The 18418-nt window shown below is 43.1% G+C and overlaps 1 protein-coding gene across 1 annotated transcript in view; it reads left to right on the top strand.

Annotated features, from left to right (window-relative positions):
* The first annotated feature begins 371 nt into the window (after nucleotides 1–371).
* Nucleotides 372–18418, top strand: part of LOC145793307 (uncharacterized) — a 37817-nt gene continuing 19770 nt past the window's right edge. The window contains exons 1-6 of the mRNA XM_082876102.1: nucleotides 372–457; nucleotides 661–754; nucleotides 1159–1225; nucleotides 1381–1481; nucleotides 2526–2597; nucleotides 2793–2814. Of these exons, the coding sequence (XP_082732228.1) occupies nucleotides 372–457; nucleotides 661–754; nucleotides 1159–1225; nucleotides 1381–1481; nucleotides 2526–2597; nucleotides 2793–2814 (442 nt within the window). The remainder of the gene's footprint in view (nucleotides 458–660; nucleotides 755–1158; nucleotides 1226–1380; nucleotides 1482–2525; nucleotides 2598–2792; nucleotides 2815–18418) is intronic.

Below are 18418 nucleotides of genomic sequence, written 5' to 3' on the forward strand. Positions count from 1 at the left end.
AAATTCGACTTTCAATTGAATGTTCATGCACCACTTGTTACATTAATATTTTAATCACACTTGATTTGATTGAGTGTGATAATATTTATTTTTTATGTCAATTTTCAATTAAGTGTGATTATATATATATATATTAATCACACCTTCTAATTAAGTGTCATTATATTTTTATTTTTTTTAATCACATTTTCTAAATAATGTGTGATTATATATACATTGCTACAATAATATTTATTTTTATTCATATTTTTTAAATAAGTGTGATTATATATATACGCTTATATGTATACCCAGCTGACTTTGTTCCCGTGCTTCTTTTTTCAAACCCATTCTTTGTTCTTATCTTCCCCTCATAATCTCTTCCATTTCTCATGCGAATCGATCGAATCCCAAATCTTGCTGGGCGAGCTCATCCTAAATCTCTCAGCCATTTCGTCTATCTATTCCCATCTCATAGGTAGATGTATCGTCAAAAAAAGCATGGAAGCGAGAAGGAATGGGATAACCAGACGCTTCAAAGTTTAACCCAAATTCCATCCGATTTTCTTACAAATTCAAAGGTGAACAACCTTTTTCTCAAAACTTTAGGCTTCATGCTTTGTTTGAATTTGAAACCCTAATGAAACACTTAAATTTACTTTTTTTTGATCCGTCTATTAGGCGAAACAAAAATGAAGAGCTTCTTGACTATGAAGAAGAGGAAGAGAGAGTCCCTGAATCTGTCACCACCAAAGCCAGTTTTCTTTGCATTGAGGTAATTTTTTATTTATTTTTTTATGCTTTAAGGGTTTAGTTTGTGGATTTAATATGTACCCTGTCTTATTTTTCAATTGTGTGTGTGTTTATTTATTTATTTATTATTATTTTCATTTCTATTGCTGGAATTCAGCATGTGTAAGTAATAATTTTCAATAATCATTTCCATCTATAGGTCTGAAAGGCTTAAATTTGGGCCACAATAGTTACTTTATAAAGGTTATGGTAATTTTCTTTGTGTTTAATCTTACCACCATTCAAAGTTGCACACCATGTATTTGAAAATTTGTTCTAGTCATGAGATGTATCAGAAAATTATAGCCACGTGTGATTGCGAAATTGGTAGTCAGATGTCCTTAAATGTGAATTCAATCAGTGAAATTTCTTGGTCTTTTTTTGTAGTCTCTCAGACTATTTAAGAAAGTTGGATGTATAACTTATTATGATTCTTTGGTTATATATGGTGGAAGTAAGTGGAGTTTGGAGGATATGGCTATGGTTGTAGTATAACTTATTCATATCGTTGCTTTTTTTTTTTTTTTGGGTACTTTAAAAAAGCAGACGACAACCTTAGGAACTGAAGACGTCAAATTGATATCTCTTCACGTGACATACATTCAATAGATTGTTCATTCCCAAGGAAGATTGTAGAGTGCAAGATATGCCAGGATGAGGATGAAGATTCAAATATGGAGACACCTTGCTCTTGCTGTGGCAGCTTGAAGGCTAGTTTCATATGAATTGTTATGATTGCTTCTCTAATTAGAAACTTTCTAATTGTTTTCAAATTTTGACCTCATCATTTTGTGAATTGACATATAATTTTGTCCTTTTAAAGTGTTTTGTAATTATTTGTACAAAATCATGTTATACTACCTATGAATCTTTTTTTGATCTGATGATTTGTGGTCCATAACCTTTTTGATCCGAAGGTATTAATCTTTAGCCATGGCTTTTCAATAATTGGACAAAATTTACCCCCTCTCTTCCAAAACAAATAAGAAAAACAATAAGACAGACACCCAAACCATGAATATTAAGTACAGTTTTCAGTTCTTTTTTGCAAATAGTCCCCTCAAATTGATTTGATTAAACTGGTCTTGATGAGCCTCAGTGGAACCTTTTGGCTCTATTTGATTATTTTGTGAATTTATTGTTTAAAATCATGCTATCATCACCTGTGTACCCTATAGCTTCTAATTATAGATGTGATCTTCAAATGGAGTATGGATTTCACTTTCCCATTTGTTATTGAAGGTATGGTGGTAAACGAGAAGAGTCTAGTAGAGTATTGAGTTGTTCAGGCTTGATTTCAAAACATAATGAGCTTCAAAAATATGTTCAAGTTTGGTTTGTTTATTCTCAAATGAGCTTCAATCAAGCCTATCACAACTTGAGCTTGAATAGATTTGGTTTTTTATACAATTTAATAGTGCACATATGTTTATCAAGTCGAGTTTGAGCCAAGCCCAAAAATTAACAAGTTCAAAAATGTGTTCAAGCTTGACTTGTTTACATAATAGTCAACCTCGAACAAGCTTTTGATGAGTTGAACATGAGTCGAGCGCGAGTAGCTTGGTTCATTTTATAGCCCTAGTTGAAGGTTATTATTGAGGGAAATAGATTTTTTGTCCCCTACATTCAATGCATTACCCAATACTAACATATAATGCATGCAAACATCACTATCTTTTATTTTTTCCAATCAACCAAGACCAAGAAAAGAACCCTCAATTTCTTTGTTGAGCAATTCTGCTTGATTTTTGCAGTATGCTCATCGCAGATGCATATACAGATGGTGTAACGAGAAGGGTGACACTGTGTGTGAGATATGTCACCAGGTGGGTTAATTCCGTTTCAATTCTACTTTTAATCTTATGAATGCGTTTTATCTTTTTATAAAACTGTTTTGAGTTTACATTGGAAACTATTTCTTTATACAATTGTTTCCTTGGTCAAATTGGAATTTTTTTTAACAGAGTCTTTGTTCATTTTTTTTGTTAGTTTATTTATTGCCAAATGTATGTTCATTGCAGCCATTCAAGCCAGGCTATACGGCACCTTGTAACGCCCTCAAAATATGCAATAAATATATCCCAGAACATTTATAAACAACAACATAAATCGGGGTAAATAGTCCTTTCATTACATGAAAGTTAAAGATACAAAAGAGTTTAATAAAAATAAATGCCCTATTGGCTTACACATTTCCAAGCCTTGACTTGGTTACAACAAAAGTGAGCTTCGCTCATTACATCTTAAGCCCTTGGCTTTACGAAAATATGCAATCAATGTAACACCCGCATCCTTTAATCCATCGGAGAGTGTATTTAATTCTATTATTTTCTTTTTGGGAGTTTCTGGAGTTGTTGAATGTTGGTCTTGGACGACTATGATTAGATTTAAACTCGTTGGGTTTGTTTGTTTGCGCTTGTTCTCGTCAAAAAGTTTTTTGGGAACTTAGAAATTCTACTCTGGGGTCGACAACAGCCTTCCTAAGAGTCGACCCTTATCCCTCGATGAAGTTTCTAGAGGTTTTGCTAGAAAATAAGGTCGACACCAGCCTTGGTGGTGTCGACACTTGCCTCTTGTTCCTGTACACAAGGGTCGACACCAGTCTGGGAAAGGTCGACCCTTGTATATTGCAAAATTTGTTTGTGTTGGTTGCTGGAAAATAGGGTCGACCCTTCCTGTCTAAGGGTCGACATCTTGCATGTTGCACAGATTTCTTTTCTTCCTGGAGGGTCGACACCTCTGCCCGAAGGGTCGACCCCTGTGTGTAATTTTCAGCTTTTTAGGCTGGTTTGGGCCCTATTTTTTAGGGGTTTTGGGCCTATTCTTTTATTGACCTTAGGGATACTTATCTACTACTATAAATAGGCTCCAAATACATTTCATTTCACTTTTTTCTCCTCTTTCCACTCTCTCAAACCGTGAGTTCTACTCTCTCTCTCTAAACTCAAGTTTTTGGCAATAAGATCTCTAGATCTACTCATCTAGAGTGATTGTTTCACCATGGCCCTTTGAGAAAAAGTGTAGATCTCGTCAAAAGCTTCCTTTTGGTTCGATTGGTTCGTGGTTTCGTCGCCATTGATTTTTGGGTTGTTATCTCTTGGCTTCAAGAGGTAGGGGTTTCTAGTTCTCTTTCAATATCCTCGTTCATGGAAATATTTGTGATATTTTCTATATATAAAAACAAAATTTTATATTTTTATGCATATTGTGATGAATCACGAGATTGGGGTTAGGGTTTGAAGAGAGTTGGGTTTGTTTGTTGGGTTATGATCTTGGGTCATGAGTTTGGATGTAAAAGTAATAGAAGGGTTGGCATAAAATGTGTTTTGTGAAAAGCTTTAATTTCTCAAAAAAAAAAAAAAACCTAGTTTGGCTCATGAAGATGGTTAATGGTTTTGCTTCAATTAATAGTAGAATCGTGAAATTGAGGTGTTAAATTACACATGTACACATTTAATTGAAATTTTAAAGAATTTGAGAAATTTATGTAAAAGTTACGATTGAACTCATAATGTTGATGTCTTAAATTATGTTATAATGTGAACCAAACTTGGGGGAAAGGAACTTACTAATGGTATGGATGATATGAGCTTTGTGTTGAAATGGTTGTGTTGAATCTTGTTGTGTGTTATGTGAATTGTATTGGGTTATGTTGTGTTGCGTTGGTTGAATTGTGTTGTGTGGAATTGAGTTGTGCTGGGTTGTGTTGTGGTTGGTACCCACGCGGGGAGTTGAAAAATGGTTTTTCGGTGCCCACAACCATCCGTATCATAGCCGGTAAATATGGGGGATTGTTTTAAAAAAATTAAAAAATGGTTTTTTAGTGCCCACAACCATCCGTATAATAGCCGGTAAATGTGGGGGTGGTTTGAATTCAAGGTGCCCAATTGCCCTGTCTAGGCTTATTGCTGGACGAATGTGGGAAAAGTGTGTTTGGGTGTTGTAGACACCCCATTTTTGACCGACCTTAAGATTTAGATTTTATCGATTGAGCACTCGGTGATTGCGCATGTTGTGCGCGTTCTGAGGTTACGGAGTCTCGGCTGAGAGCCTTGCCTCCGGACTTCGGGACTCTTTTGTGCTTTGCCTTGGTTTGCAAACCAGGTTCTGTTTTCTCTTCCCGAAGGGAGGGAGAGGTCTCGTAGACCATCTCTCAGTGGCCGTAGGCTACTTTTCGTGGTCGTAGACCACTGTTCCTGTTTGGAGACAAGTTTCTGGCTTTCAGAGCCATCGGCCGTGTGCCTCGGTTCAGGACCGCTTAACTTTCTCCGTTTGCTCCGGTTTTTGGCACACACCTTGTTTCCTCTCTCTAGAGGGAAACTGTGGCCCGGGAGACCACCTTCGTGGTCGCACACCACTTTCGATGCTTAACAGCCAGTTTTCGGGGCACCCGGCTGCGCGTTTTGGCCCCCGAACCCTCGTTTTGCATCCGTCTTAGTTCATTTTTGGCATGGACTCTATTTTTATTGTTTGAAAGGTGGTACAAGGGTGGGAGACCACCTTTTCTTCTTGGAGACCACTTTTCCCCGCCAGCTGATTTTTCTTGTCAGGTTGCTTGGTCTCCTTGACTTTTGAGCCACATTTGCTGGCCTCCCACCACACCACTAGCTTGTATTCAGTTGGGAGACCACCAATTGGGATGGCCGACCACCATTCACTCACTTAAACCTTTTGAACAGGTCGGCCGACCAGGGGAAGTGGTCGGCCGACCACCTGAACTGATCGACTTGCCTCTCTCAGTCTTGTCTCTGTGAGTTGTTGCCAGCTGTGCCAGCTGGAAGGCACAGAATGGATCCTCCATACCCGTGTATGGAGGATCTTCAAGCTTGTTTTTAGCTTCTTTGAGAAACTTTGGACCCCTTTGGCTATAAGAGAGGGCCTTCCTCTCCTTTAGAGAGGTTTAGATTTTTGTTAAGGCATATACACCTATCTCCCTCTATATCTCTCCCTTTAGGCTTAGAAAGTGTGAAGTTTTTGGCCCTTTGCACACTATCTCCTAGCCTAACCCCTTCAACACCAACCTAAGCTTCTTGGAGGCTTTTTTCAGAGGTTGAAGAGCTACATTTTTGGTCCAGAAGCTGCTGGAGTTGCTGAGCTACAAGGGTAACACCCTATTCCCTCGTTTGAGCTTTATTTTGCTTCATCTTTTAGCCATACTTGCAAGCATTTTTGAGCTTTGGTGTAAACTGAAAAAAATTTTATTTTGAGGTCCTTAACATGTTTGTTTAAGATCATTTTTCTGTTGGGGTCGTCTACCCCCTTGTATGCTTCATTTGGCCTTGTTTTAAGCCATGCATTAGGGCCTTTGCATTGACCTTTGTTTGACCTTCTAGCCACTGAAATCCAGTGGATTTTCAATGGCTAGCATGCTATTTTGAGTGCCAAAATCAGAGAGGGGTGACCCTCTCTCCCCTTGTTTTGTTCCCTAGCATATTTGGCCTAACAAAGGAGCCCTTATTTGTATGCTTCTGAGCCATGTTTCAGGCCTTTTTTAGTAAGTTTTAGGACCTGCATAGGCTCTGTCCAGAGCTTGTTTTGCCATATTGGGTGTCCATCTTGCATGTGTAGAACAACCCTCTTCATAGCTCATCAAAGAAGCATGTCATTCTTGCATGCATTGACCATGTTTCAATGGGTTTTTGGGCTTTATTTGGAATGTCATACCTCTGAATTTTGCTGGTTTAGTGACCCCTTGAATGCTTCATATACTTGTAGTGTAAACTCTCATCACTAACTTGTATTGCATGCTATTTGGGTCTTTGATTCTAGCACTTTTTGGCCATGCCTTAAACTGATTTTGTACATGTTTTGGACTGCCTTAGCTCTATTTTTATCCATCATGGTCAAAGGATGCTTTCTATGAATGGTCGTAGTGTAATACCCTTGCCTAGCCTTGAATTTTGAAGCTTCTTGCACGCTTGAATGGTGGTGCTTTCATGTTTTGGGGTCATTGAGCATGTCATTTTAGAGCCTATACTTGTGCCATCTTCCCATGTTTTCCACTCTTTAAATGTGTTTGAGAGTCGTGCTTAAATACCTCATTTATGGACCATTGCATGAGCTTCATTTCTATGCATTTTGAGCCATCATTTTAGACCATTTTCCTACTGTCTTGGACCTGCATAGGGACTGCTTAGGGCTGGTTGGGTCAGTTGAGCATTGCCTTGTGTACCTCTAGTGTAATGCATTTCACTAGTTTCGGTATCCGGGCCATCTAGCATGCATAGTGTGAGGGGTTTACATGATTCGTGACCATCTTGCATGTCATTTCAGAGCTGGAAAATGTGTGATTGTATGCCATATTTCATCCCTTGCCATGCTTTAGTAGAGTTGCATTTGGTGCCTTAGGTTTGGTCCCTTGCATTTGCGCATATTTGCATGTGTTTTCTTTGCCCAATTTCATCATTTTGGCCACTGATTTGGGTGTGGCTAAGGCTCACCTATCTTGGTTTAAGTCCATCTTGCATTGTACATGCCATTTAGTTCATGTTGTTGCATGATTGACCATTGCATTGTGTATGCCTTGATAATTTCATTGTTAGTCTCCTTGTGTGCATTGCGTATGCCATATAGTTTTTATGCGCATTGAGTATGCCATTGATTATTTCATAGCATTGTGTATGCTAGTAGGATGTTTGCATATCATCATTTGCATGTTTGCATCATTTAGTGGCATTATGTTTAGGTTGCATGTTAGAGTTGCATTCATGCATGCCATGTGTATTGCATTGTGTTTGGAGTAGGGTTTAGTCCAGACATGGGAAACGAGGAACGTTTCGTACTCCAAGTGACGAAACGTGCCTTGATTCTCGGTCGCCGACACTCCGGATTACCCATGATGGAGTTTAGGCCTTGTTGTGTTTATATGTGCATTCATTTTACATCGAGTCGTGCAATCCGACTCCTCAGCCATCATGCATCGAGATGCGTGATTGGTGCCACGAGGATCGAAGACTACACTCCCTAGAGCTTACGCAATGACGGGGAGAGTGGTCGTGCACACATATGTTGAAAATACTTTGTCACGCCCCTTTCTTGCTCTCTGTTGCAGCAAACCAAAAGCCAACAGCAAAAACTGGTCGGTAGTATCCCTAAAGCATGGAAGAGTTTCAGCCTTCTGGAGTTTTGTTCAGTATTCCGGGACCAGGTGCAAACAGAGGCAAATCGGGGCATCGTGATGGATTTTCTGGCAAGGTGACTCGAGCATGCATGCATTCCTTGTCATTCAAGACCGAGCTGAGGCAGTCCATTTCATATGTTTTGCATGCTAGCTTATTTATTTTGGTTAATTTGTTAATTAATTAGGGTTGTGTAATAATTAACTGTAATTCGTTATTTATTTGGTTGTGTATTAATTATTCGGACCCTCCGAGGGGGGCAATGTTGTAATAAATGTGCGTGTGTGTGATGTATGTCTTCTAACCCCACGTCTTTCTACCTTTTATTTACCAGCTTATGATGGTTAGTTTTAGGGCACGTTTAAATTAGCATCATTATGCTCGTATGTTTGCATCCATTCATCTGTTTTGCATGCACCGGGCTCGGCGCATCATACTAACTGCAATGTATTTCAATTCCGAGCTGAATACGTGTATCAGTTGTTGCATTTCATATGCCATTTTTAGAATAGCCGAGCCTATCTTAGTTGCATATTTGCGTGTGTTGCATTAGGCATTTTCAGCATAGTTAGGATTCATGCATGATTTCTAATTAGCTTCTTTCTTTGGCTTGGAGTACTCGGTAAGTATTTATGCTTTAGCATCCTTGCATGCGTGTGAATGACTGTCATGATAGCATGCTTACCATGAGGCTATTTGCTTATGTGATATAACTGCCTGAATGCCTGTGGGTGAAGGTTGGGTTATTTGAATTGGAACAATTCACCAATTGAGAGTTTTAAGCCCACCTGAGAGTGGCAAAATCATGTTTTCTAAGCCCACTTGAGGGTGGCAAAATCCGCATTTTAGCCTACTTGCGAGTAGCAAACTGTTTTAAAAAACGAACATGTCATGTTTTGTTCCAACTCAGGCAATCCAGTCTATACTTGTATGCTCTGCATATCACATAGTAATTTTAGGCTAATAACCGGAATAAGAACACATAATGTTTTCAAAACTCGGTATCATGGTTAGTAGAGGTCGATCTTTGATCGGGCAAGCGAGGGTGCTCACAAAGTGACCTTCCCCAATCGTACCCAAGTTCCCGAGCCGAGGCAACTTTGGTGATGACGGACACGTGGCCTTAGGCACGAGTCAGGGTTTCCTAAATTCCCCCAAAATAAAATATTTAGGTGGCGACTCTGTATCTGGCAAAGCAGTCCATGTTTGGCACTTCTTTCTAAAAATTAGTTTTTCAAAACGATTTGTCGAATTTGGACTCTTTGATGATTCATCCGTCTTGCATTGCACTCCACGAGATTAGATACAGGACTGTGACATTGAGTTCGAACTGTAGTAAGCCCAAATGAACAAAACGGGATTCCTTCCCGGGACGTTCGGGGACGTCTATAGTTTCTGGCGACTCTACTGGGGACTTAGAGAACTTGACTCGAACTCATGATATCTTGTTTTGATTACACTTATGTGTTTCTTTGTATTGCATTTGCATTGGTGCGCCTAGGACACAGTGTTTGCAGTCTGCTATTCCTGAACGGTTTGTCGGAGGCTCGCTTTGAGAAGCGTGCCATAAGGCTGACCGGTTACGGGCTCTGCCACGATGGGAACATAAACCCCGATTTTTACCGGGGCACCCTTTTTGACCATTCGACCTAGTGCATATTTGGAATCCATAGTGACCATTCCAAGCTAGGACAGGTTGCTTACCCGATTATAGGTTGTTTGAAACCGCTGCATGCGTAGTGAAACCCTAGCTCCTGACAAAATAGGATAGGGAAACTTTACCCCAACATAGGGTTGTTTTGGCTCTCACTTGTTTGCTATGTGCTTTTAGAGTGTGTCTCTACAGGAGTGCATGTATCAGTTTACAAGTTTGGGTATCAGGCCTGCGGGCACCAGTTCAGTATTTTGGGAATCAGTTATCTGCGGGTATCAGATTCAGTTTTGGGGGCAGTGATTTGGGAACAATGATCAGTGTTTGAGAACAGTGTATTCAGCTTATCAACTGCGTGTTGTTATACCCAACTGTGTGTTGTGTTTATTTAAGCCGTTATGCTGTCCGTTTTCTGGTTGTTTATTTCCTTATTAGTGCTTTATTTATCTTTTTGCTAGGTAGTTTAGCACAATTGCTTCCGACCAAGCAGATATTCCCCAAGCACTCTGGACTAGAGGTCGTCGACTCAATCGATCTGAGGATCTAGTCGACGGACAACTAGTGTTTTATTCCTCACCCCCGGTTGTCAGGCGGAGGTCGAGAAGACGCAGTGTATCCGAGCAGAGGTTGCCAGAACAGTGGTCTACCCCGTCAGTGGACAGTCAGGCTGAGGCTTTAGTTTTTACTACAGAGATAGATATACCAGTCAGTCAGCTGGAACAGCAGAACATGGCAGGAATGGAAGAAATGGTGTGTCAGCTCCAGGAGAGGATGAAAGCCATGCAGGAGGACGCTGTTCGACAAGCAGAATTTGCCAAATAGCAGGCCGTTGTAATGGCCCAACAGGCAGAGCTAATTACCCAGCTACAGCAACAAGCTGGAGCATCAACTTCACACCAAGCTCCTCCCCCACTAAGGGTCCCACTACCCGGGGAGACACCAAATGTCCAGAATATCCAGGAGGATACAGACATCCCAACAAGGTCGGCTCCACCCCCGATTCTACCTCAACTATCCAAGGCACCTACGCCTATCAATCAACCGGACTCTCCCTTTGAGTTCGAGGTGGACCCTATAGCGTTGAAGTTAAGCAAGCTTGAAAAGTTGTTCAAGAAATACCAAGGGGTAAAATCCATCCCAGACATTGAGGACGGGTATACCGACGCGGCTGTGAAGCTGCCAGATCGGTTCAAGATGCCACAAATCGACCGCTTTGACAGGTCCAGGGATCCCATGGTGTATCTACGTTTGTTTTCGGACATACTAAGGCCGATGGGCCTCACCAGACTACAAAAGCTTTCATTGTTTGGCCGGACCTTGTCGGGTGTGGTGGCCATTTGGTACGCAAAATAGGAAGACGATGTCAAGCGGAACTGGGATGAGATGGCCGAGGCTTTTATTGCACAGTACTCCTATAACACACAAATCGAGATTACAACCCGTGATCTCGAGACAACAAGGCAGGGGCCTAAGGAGAGTTTCTCTGAATTCGTAACCCGCTGGAGGGCTAAGGCCTCAATGATGACCATAAAGCCAGCGGATAAGGATCAAATACGGATGGTTGTGCGTAACCTCCAACCCAAACTGATGCAGAAAATGATCGTGCTCCCATTCCCTACCTTTTCAGATCTGCATGAGATGGGAGTACAGATCGAGGATACCTTGAAGTAGGGCTTGATTGACAATGACAAAGAGCAACCCAGGAGAACCTTCAACCGAAACAACAATGCAGGCACAAGCAGAGCTGCAACTGCTAGAGCTTCGGAAGTAAGCATGGTCACCACCACCCCTCCAAGAACCTTGGCAGCTACACCATTCTCCGGTGCGTCCGGAAGTAACACACAAACAACCAAATACCAACCTCGAGGCCAAAGAACCTTCACTCCATTATATATGCCCCTGTCCAAAGCTCTGGGGGTATTAATCAGGAAAGGGCACTTGAAGCCCCTGGAGCCGAGGCCATTGCCAAATCCACTTCCTCCCTCCTATAACCCAGCCAAATACTGCGCATATCACCAATAACATAGTCACGATACCGACCATTGTTTTAGATTGCATCACGAGATTCAGGATCTCGTTGACAATAGGGTGATTGTGCCTCCAGAAAAACCCAACGTCACAACCAACCCTCTCCCACCACACAACCAAGCTCCACCTCCCAAATGAATCAACTTTATCCAGACCGGGGTCATGTCATACAACCCCAGCATATATATCACCCCATCTCACCTACCCAAGCCGGAGGTGTTCATTCCCGACAGCACTGACTTGTGCATGTTGGACATCTCCCGAACCCAACCTGAACCAATGGTGGTGACTGTCGAAGACAGAACCGGGATGACTTCGGAGGAGAATGGGATTGTTAAGTCAGAGTCAGAGGAAGTTGTGAGCTTTGCTGAGGAGGTATACAATCCGAATGGCTATATTGCATCAGTGGGCCAGGCTAGGCCAAATGTGGAATTGCCGGTAGGGGCAGAAATTTGTGTACTACGGGGGGATGGACTTGATCCGAGGATAGATGACTTAGCAATTCTAGAAGGGGACATGGCTGACCTTCAGATTTTCAACGAACAAGATCTGGGGGACATGACAGTCAACTGGTTCGATTTTGAGGAGTCAGTAGAGGTCACGGGGTGGCTTGACAACCAACCAGATATTGTTGAAGAATCTCAGTTGGAAAAGGGCCCGTCAGGGGCAAGGACATCAATTGTGGCCGGAAGAGCCGGGTATCAGAATACATCGCCGGGGAGCGCCGATGCCAAGAACTTCACTCAGGATCTGGGCATTTTGAATACAGGAAATGTTGAACAGCAAACTGTACTGGCGCAGTTGGAACAAGAAGGAATCGAAGACTCTGAGAGAGCCAGAAAAGCCAAGGCCCTGTGGGGACTGAAAGTGCTGTGTGTACGAGAACAGAGGGTGCCGCGAGCACATGGACAGAAGGTACCGTGAGAACAAAGATAGTGGTAACAGAGCCGGACAGGTGTCTGTCGGCTACCGATGGAATGTGGTGGGAAGACGATGATCTATGTCTTGCCCACACAGATGAGGACTGGGGGAGCAATCAATCGGACGATACTTGGTATATTGGCGAAGTTGACCATATGACTAGGAGTGGGCGGTATTTCAAGCCCCTACACCTAGATCAGCCAGAGGCGTCCGGGAAGGACAAGGAGTCGAAGAAGCAGAAAGAAAAGCTACTTGAGGATGAGGCTATGCTAAAACAATTGAAAAAGATACAAGTAGACATCTCCATCTGGGGACTGCTTATGGCTTCACGTGTGCATAGACAGGCTGTCTTATCGGCAATGGACAAGGCCAAGCTCTCGATAGACACCATGCCTGAATAGCTGGTGGGATTGGTCTTTCCGGGAGGAGGTTCCCCGACGTTGACCTTTTCTGACAAAGAACTACTGCTTGAGGGCGTAAATCACAACAAACCTCTCTACATCTCTGTGGAATGTAGAGGCAAGTGGGTACCGGTGGTTCTTGTCGACACGGGATCTGCCATTAATGTGTGCCCGTCGAGGACGGCATATGCAATCGGGTTGAAGCCCGCGGACTTCATGCCAACTGCCCAGGTGATTCGGGCGTATGACAACACAAGTAGGGAGGTGATGAGGACTGTCAAAATTCAGACTCAGGTTGGTCCAAGACAACACGAGATCGATTTCTATGTCTTGGACGTTCCCGCAACCTTTAACCTACTTTTGGGGAGACCGTGGTTGCACCAGGTACAAGCAGTTTCTTCCACCTTGCACTAGATGTTGAAATACCCTCACGGGAAGGGGGTAGCTATAGTTTTTGGAAATTCATCAATCCATCCGCCACCGGAGGTGTCTACACCAGTCTTAAATCGAGCACGGCACGGAGGATGTGTTCTTATCGGGGTTTACTCTGGCTGAGGCTCGAGTCGTGCAAAACATCTTGGCTGTTGATGAGGGGGTGTATGTCAGCGCACAATCAATATACCTTATGAACAAGCTTCAACACATCCCCGGGATGGGATTAGGGAAGAGTGGCCGGAAGGGCATTGCAGTATCGGCCGAAGTGCCGCACAACCCACATACCTTTGGCTTGGGTTATCTGCCCACCAAAGAGGATTGGGTGAGGAAAGGCAAGGAAATGCCTGGAAGAGCCAGAGCAAAGCAGGCAGGGAAGCCATATGAGTCAATGCACCGACCCATCCAGGGTACCCTAAACGGACGCTTCGTCCGCGAGGAGGAGGATTTTCCATTCTGCGGCTTCCCAGAGCCATGGTTGAATGCGGAGAGGAAGCGCGTGCCAGGTTTTGAGATTTTCTTCGACCTGCAGTTATCCGGGGATGATGTTGCTGAGGAGCAGACAGACCCATCAGCTGAGGTTGAGCAATGTAAAAACGTGGATTCCGAGAGCGCTGAAATTGAAATGGGGGTAGCACTGGCTTGTCTACTTTCAAATCCTCCGATCGTACAGAAGTGCTTGGGGGATAACTTCTCGGCGTCCATGATTGGGAATGAAACGGCTGCGAGCCTACCGTCAAGCATTTTGGATGCATCCATCGCACCCTCTCTCATCTGGCAGTACGAGAAAGGATTTTTGTCAAGCAGCACCAGGTCAGGTAGTGAGCTGGAATCTGATTCCACCGAATCTGTGGAGTCGAAATTAGGTTCCAGCTCATCTGAGTCTGAGTCCGGTATTCCTGGGGGTGATAACCCGGATGCCACAGTCCTTTCTAGGTCGTCTTTTTCTTTCTCTTTTGAGTCTATTGTAACAGAAGAATCAGACGATTTGGAATTGCTTAATGAGAATGAAATGGATGTGGTTTCTGGGTACTTTTCTGTGCCCTTGATTTATTGTATTAATCAGGACTTTCAAAATTTTGATGAAAACAACGAGGAAGAAATTCTTCTAGTTTTGCAACGCTTAATTGATCAAAACCAGAAAAGATTTGTTAAACCTTTAGTTGATGAAATCACTACTGTTAATGTTGGTACTGAGGACGACCCGCGGCTGGTCCAGATCGGGTCCACGTTGTCTTCGGAGGAACGCGAGCACTTAGTTGCTTTATTAAAAGATTTCAAAAATGTTTTCGCATGGTCCTATGAAGACATGCCTGAAATCGATCCTGAGATTATACAGCATTGGATCCCTCTTGACCCAGAGGCCCGACCCGTTAAACAGAAACTCAGAAGGATCCGACCGGACTGGGCCCTCAAGATTAAAGAAGAGGTCACCAAGCAAGTTGACGCAGGGTTCCTGTTGGTATTCAAATACCCAACTTGGTTAGCCAACATTGTTCCGGTGCCGAAGAAGGATGGCAGGATCCGGGCATGCGTGGATTTCAGGGATTTGAACAGAGCCAGTCCGAAGGACGACTTCCCCTTATCGCATATTGATGAGTTAGTGGACTTCACAGCGGGGCATGCTTTGCTTTCGTTCATGGATGGATTCTCAGGCTATAATCAGATAGTGATGGCACCTGAAGACCGGGAAAAGACTGCTTTCACCACCCCGTGGGGGACTTACTGTTACAGGCTGATGCCAGTTGGGTTGAAGAATGCTGGAGCTACCTATCAACGGGCCGCGACCACAATATTGCATGACATGATCCACAAAGAGGTTGAGGTGTATGTGGACGACATGATTGTCAAGTTTAAGGAAAGAGAGGGCCACTACACCGCCTTGCAAAAGTTCTTCCAAAGAATCAGAGAATTTTGGTTACGGCTGAACCCTCAGAAGTGTACGTTCGGTGTTACAGCAGGGAAAATGCTAGGGTTTCTGATTACACAGAGAGGTATCAAAGTCGACCCTTCCAAAATCAAGGCCATCTTAGAAATGCCACCACCAAGGACTGAAAATGATGTGCAAGGCTTTCTGGGCAAAGTGCAATTCATAAGACGGTTTATCTCAAAATTAACCTTGACTTGTGAACCACTTTTTGGTCTCCTGAAGAAAGGAAAGAAGTTCCAATGGGACGGCCGATGCCAAGCTTCTTTTGAATAGATCAAGGAATACTTACAGAACCCACCCGTGTTGTCACCGCCTGATCCAGGGAAACCTTTGATTTTGTATCTTTCAGTAACTGAGACTACAATGGGCTGTATGCTCGCACAAGAGTCTGAGGACAAGGTGGAGAGGGCTATCTACTATCTAAGCAAGAAGATGCTGGAGTATGAAACCCGCTACACACCGTTGGAAAAGGCTTGCTTAGCCTTGGTATGGGCTACCAGGAAGCTGCGGCACTACCTGTTAGCTCACTCTGTAATGTTGGTTTCAAGATTAGATCCCATCAAATATCTCTTCGAGAAACCGGCACTTACGGGTAGGCTAGCTCGTTGGTTGCTATTGCTTTCCGAATTCGATTTGAAATATGTGACACGAAAGTCAGTCAAGGGAAGAGTAGTAGCGGTGTTCTTAGCCGATCATCCAGTGGAAGGAGGTGAAGCAGTTGAGTACTTACTCCCAGATGAGGCCATTTTGCATATTGAAGACGAAACTTGGACGATGTACTTTGACGGAGCGTCAAGCCAATACGGGTATGGGGTAGGAGTGTTGCTAATAGCACCCAACAATTCCCACATCGCTCTAGCTTTCAAACTCCGTTTCAAAGTTTCGAACAACGAAGTAGAATATGAAGCATGCATTGCTGGTTTAGAAGCAGCCCTGGAACTAGGGGCAAAACGGTTGGACGTCATCGGGGACTCGAACCTTGTTGTATCTCAAGGGAAAGGAGATTGGAAAGTCAAAGAAGAAAAGATGATAATGTATCACCAAACCTTGGACTTGTTAATTCCTCGGTTTGAGAAACTAAACTTTGCTCATCTGTTAAGGGAGACATCAGGTTCGCAGATTCACTAGCAACTCTATCTTCCATGATAGACATCCCTTTTGGAGTCTGAATGCGTCCGATCATCATTGACCAGAAGTTTGCACCGACCAGAAGTTTGCACCGGCCTATGAGGTTCAAGATGAGAACCCCTGGTATTACGATGTCTGGAACTTCTTGGAGAAAGAAGCGTATCCACCAAGGGCAAATGCCAAAGACAAGAGGGCAATCCGAAGAATGGCTGCTCAATTCATCATCTACAGAGGAAAACTGTATAAGAGAGGTCATCTGGGAATGCATAAGCTGTGTATTGAGGCTGAAGAGTCGAAGCGCCTAATGGAGGCCATCCATGGAGGAGAATGCGGAGCACTGGTGAACGGGGTGATGCTAGCCTGAAAAATCCTTAGATAGGGTTACTACTAGTCCACCATGGAGGAGGATTGTATTAGCTTTGTTCGGCGATGCCACAAGTGTCAAATCCATGCAAACCGCATGAACATCCCGCCGTCGAAGCTGTACAATATGACTTTGCCATGGCCATTTTCAGTTTGGGGAATCGATGTGATCGGGGCTGTCACTCCAAAAGGGTCCAATGGGCATGAGTTCATTCTGGTTGTGATAGACTATTTCACAAAGTGGGTTGAGGCCCAATCTTATGCGGTGTTGAAGACGTCGCACGTTGCAAAGTTTATCAGGAACAACATCATCTGTCGCTATGGCGTCCCGAACAAGATTATCTCAAATAATGGTTCCCACTTCAAGAAGAAAGTGATTGACTTGTTAGAGAAATACAACGTGGGTTTTCATAAGTTGTCCACATATCGGCCGCCAACCAACGGAGTAGTTGAGGCCGCCAACAAGAATGTCAAGCGTATTTTACAAAAGATGGTGGAAACCTACCGGGACTGGCCAGATAAACTGCCATTTGCTGTATGGGGCTACTGGACTTCAATTAGAACTTCTACTGGAGTGACTCCGTATTCATTGGTTTATGGGAGAGAGGCTGTTCTACCTATCGAAATTGAGGTTCCGTCATTACGAGTACTAGCTGAGTGTCAGATAGCCGAAACAGATTGGCAGCAAAGCAGATTTGAAGAACTCATGCTCTTTGATGAGAGAAGGCTGAAAGCACTGTACCATGTTCAAGGTTATCAACGAAGAATCGCCAGAACTTTCAACAAGAAAGTTAAGTCCAGGAATTTGAAGGAAGGAGATTTGGTGCTCAAAGACAACCGAGCCCCCATCCATGACCCTAGGGGCAAGTTCAGACCCAATTGGACTGGTCCCTACATCATTAAGTCTATTTGGTCGGGTGAAGCTGTTGTTCTGATGAACCTAGATGGCCTAGAGTTCTCACAATCGATCAATATGGACAAGTTGAAGAAATATTACCCCTGAGAGGCTCGCTAGGCCAAAAACCCGAAAGGGCGACCTAGGCAAAAGTTAGAACATGAAAAATTTAAAATTACAAAAACTGAGCTCGCAAGGTTGAAAACCCGCAAAGAGCGGCCTTGGCAAAAGTTAGAGCGTAAAAGGTGAGGGTTAATACACGAGTGAACCTAAGCCTGAACTACGTAAGGCTTGATTCCCATCTTTGGGATACGTAGGCAACTTCATCCTGAAGTTCAGCCATAAACTTTTCCCCGATCAACTTTGTTCCATTTGATCATCTCTGTCATCTTTGTCTATTCAACATTCAAGAGTTCGGTTGTGATCTCCGGTGCAGTGCTACTCAGACTAGGGGCAACTTTCCAGTTGCTGGAATCCGGGGTTGTGCATCTCAGTGTCAGATCTCAGGCGTGTCCAGTTCTGATCCATGTCAAAAATGGTTTTGAAAAGTTTTAATAAAAGTTGATTTTGTTCAAATTAATCTTTTTACAACTTAGACCATTTTTGGACCAAAGTGGAAAATTTTCAATACCCACAACCTTCAAATTTTATTGATTTCAATATAGAGTTCTCCTGCTCTTGAATACATATTGAAGTTGCTTTTGATTACATTCATAAAGAAAACTTGAAAGTACTAATAAAGCAATAAATTTGGGGCATAGCTAAGTCAGGTGTTCCTGC

The sequence above is a fragment of the Camellia sinensis genome, chromosome 6 (assembly GCF_055761805.1).
Source record: "Camellia sinensis isolate YWXY chromosome 6, ASM5576180v1, whole genome shotgun sequence".
Lineage (NCBI taxonomy): Eukaryota > Viridiplantae > Streptophyta > Magnoliopsida > Ericales > Theaceae > Camellia > Camellia sinensis.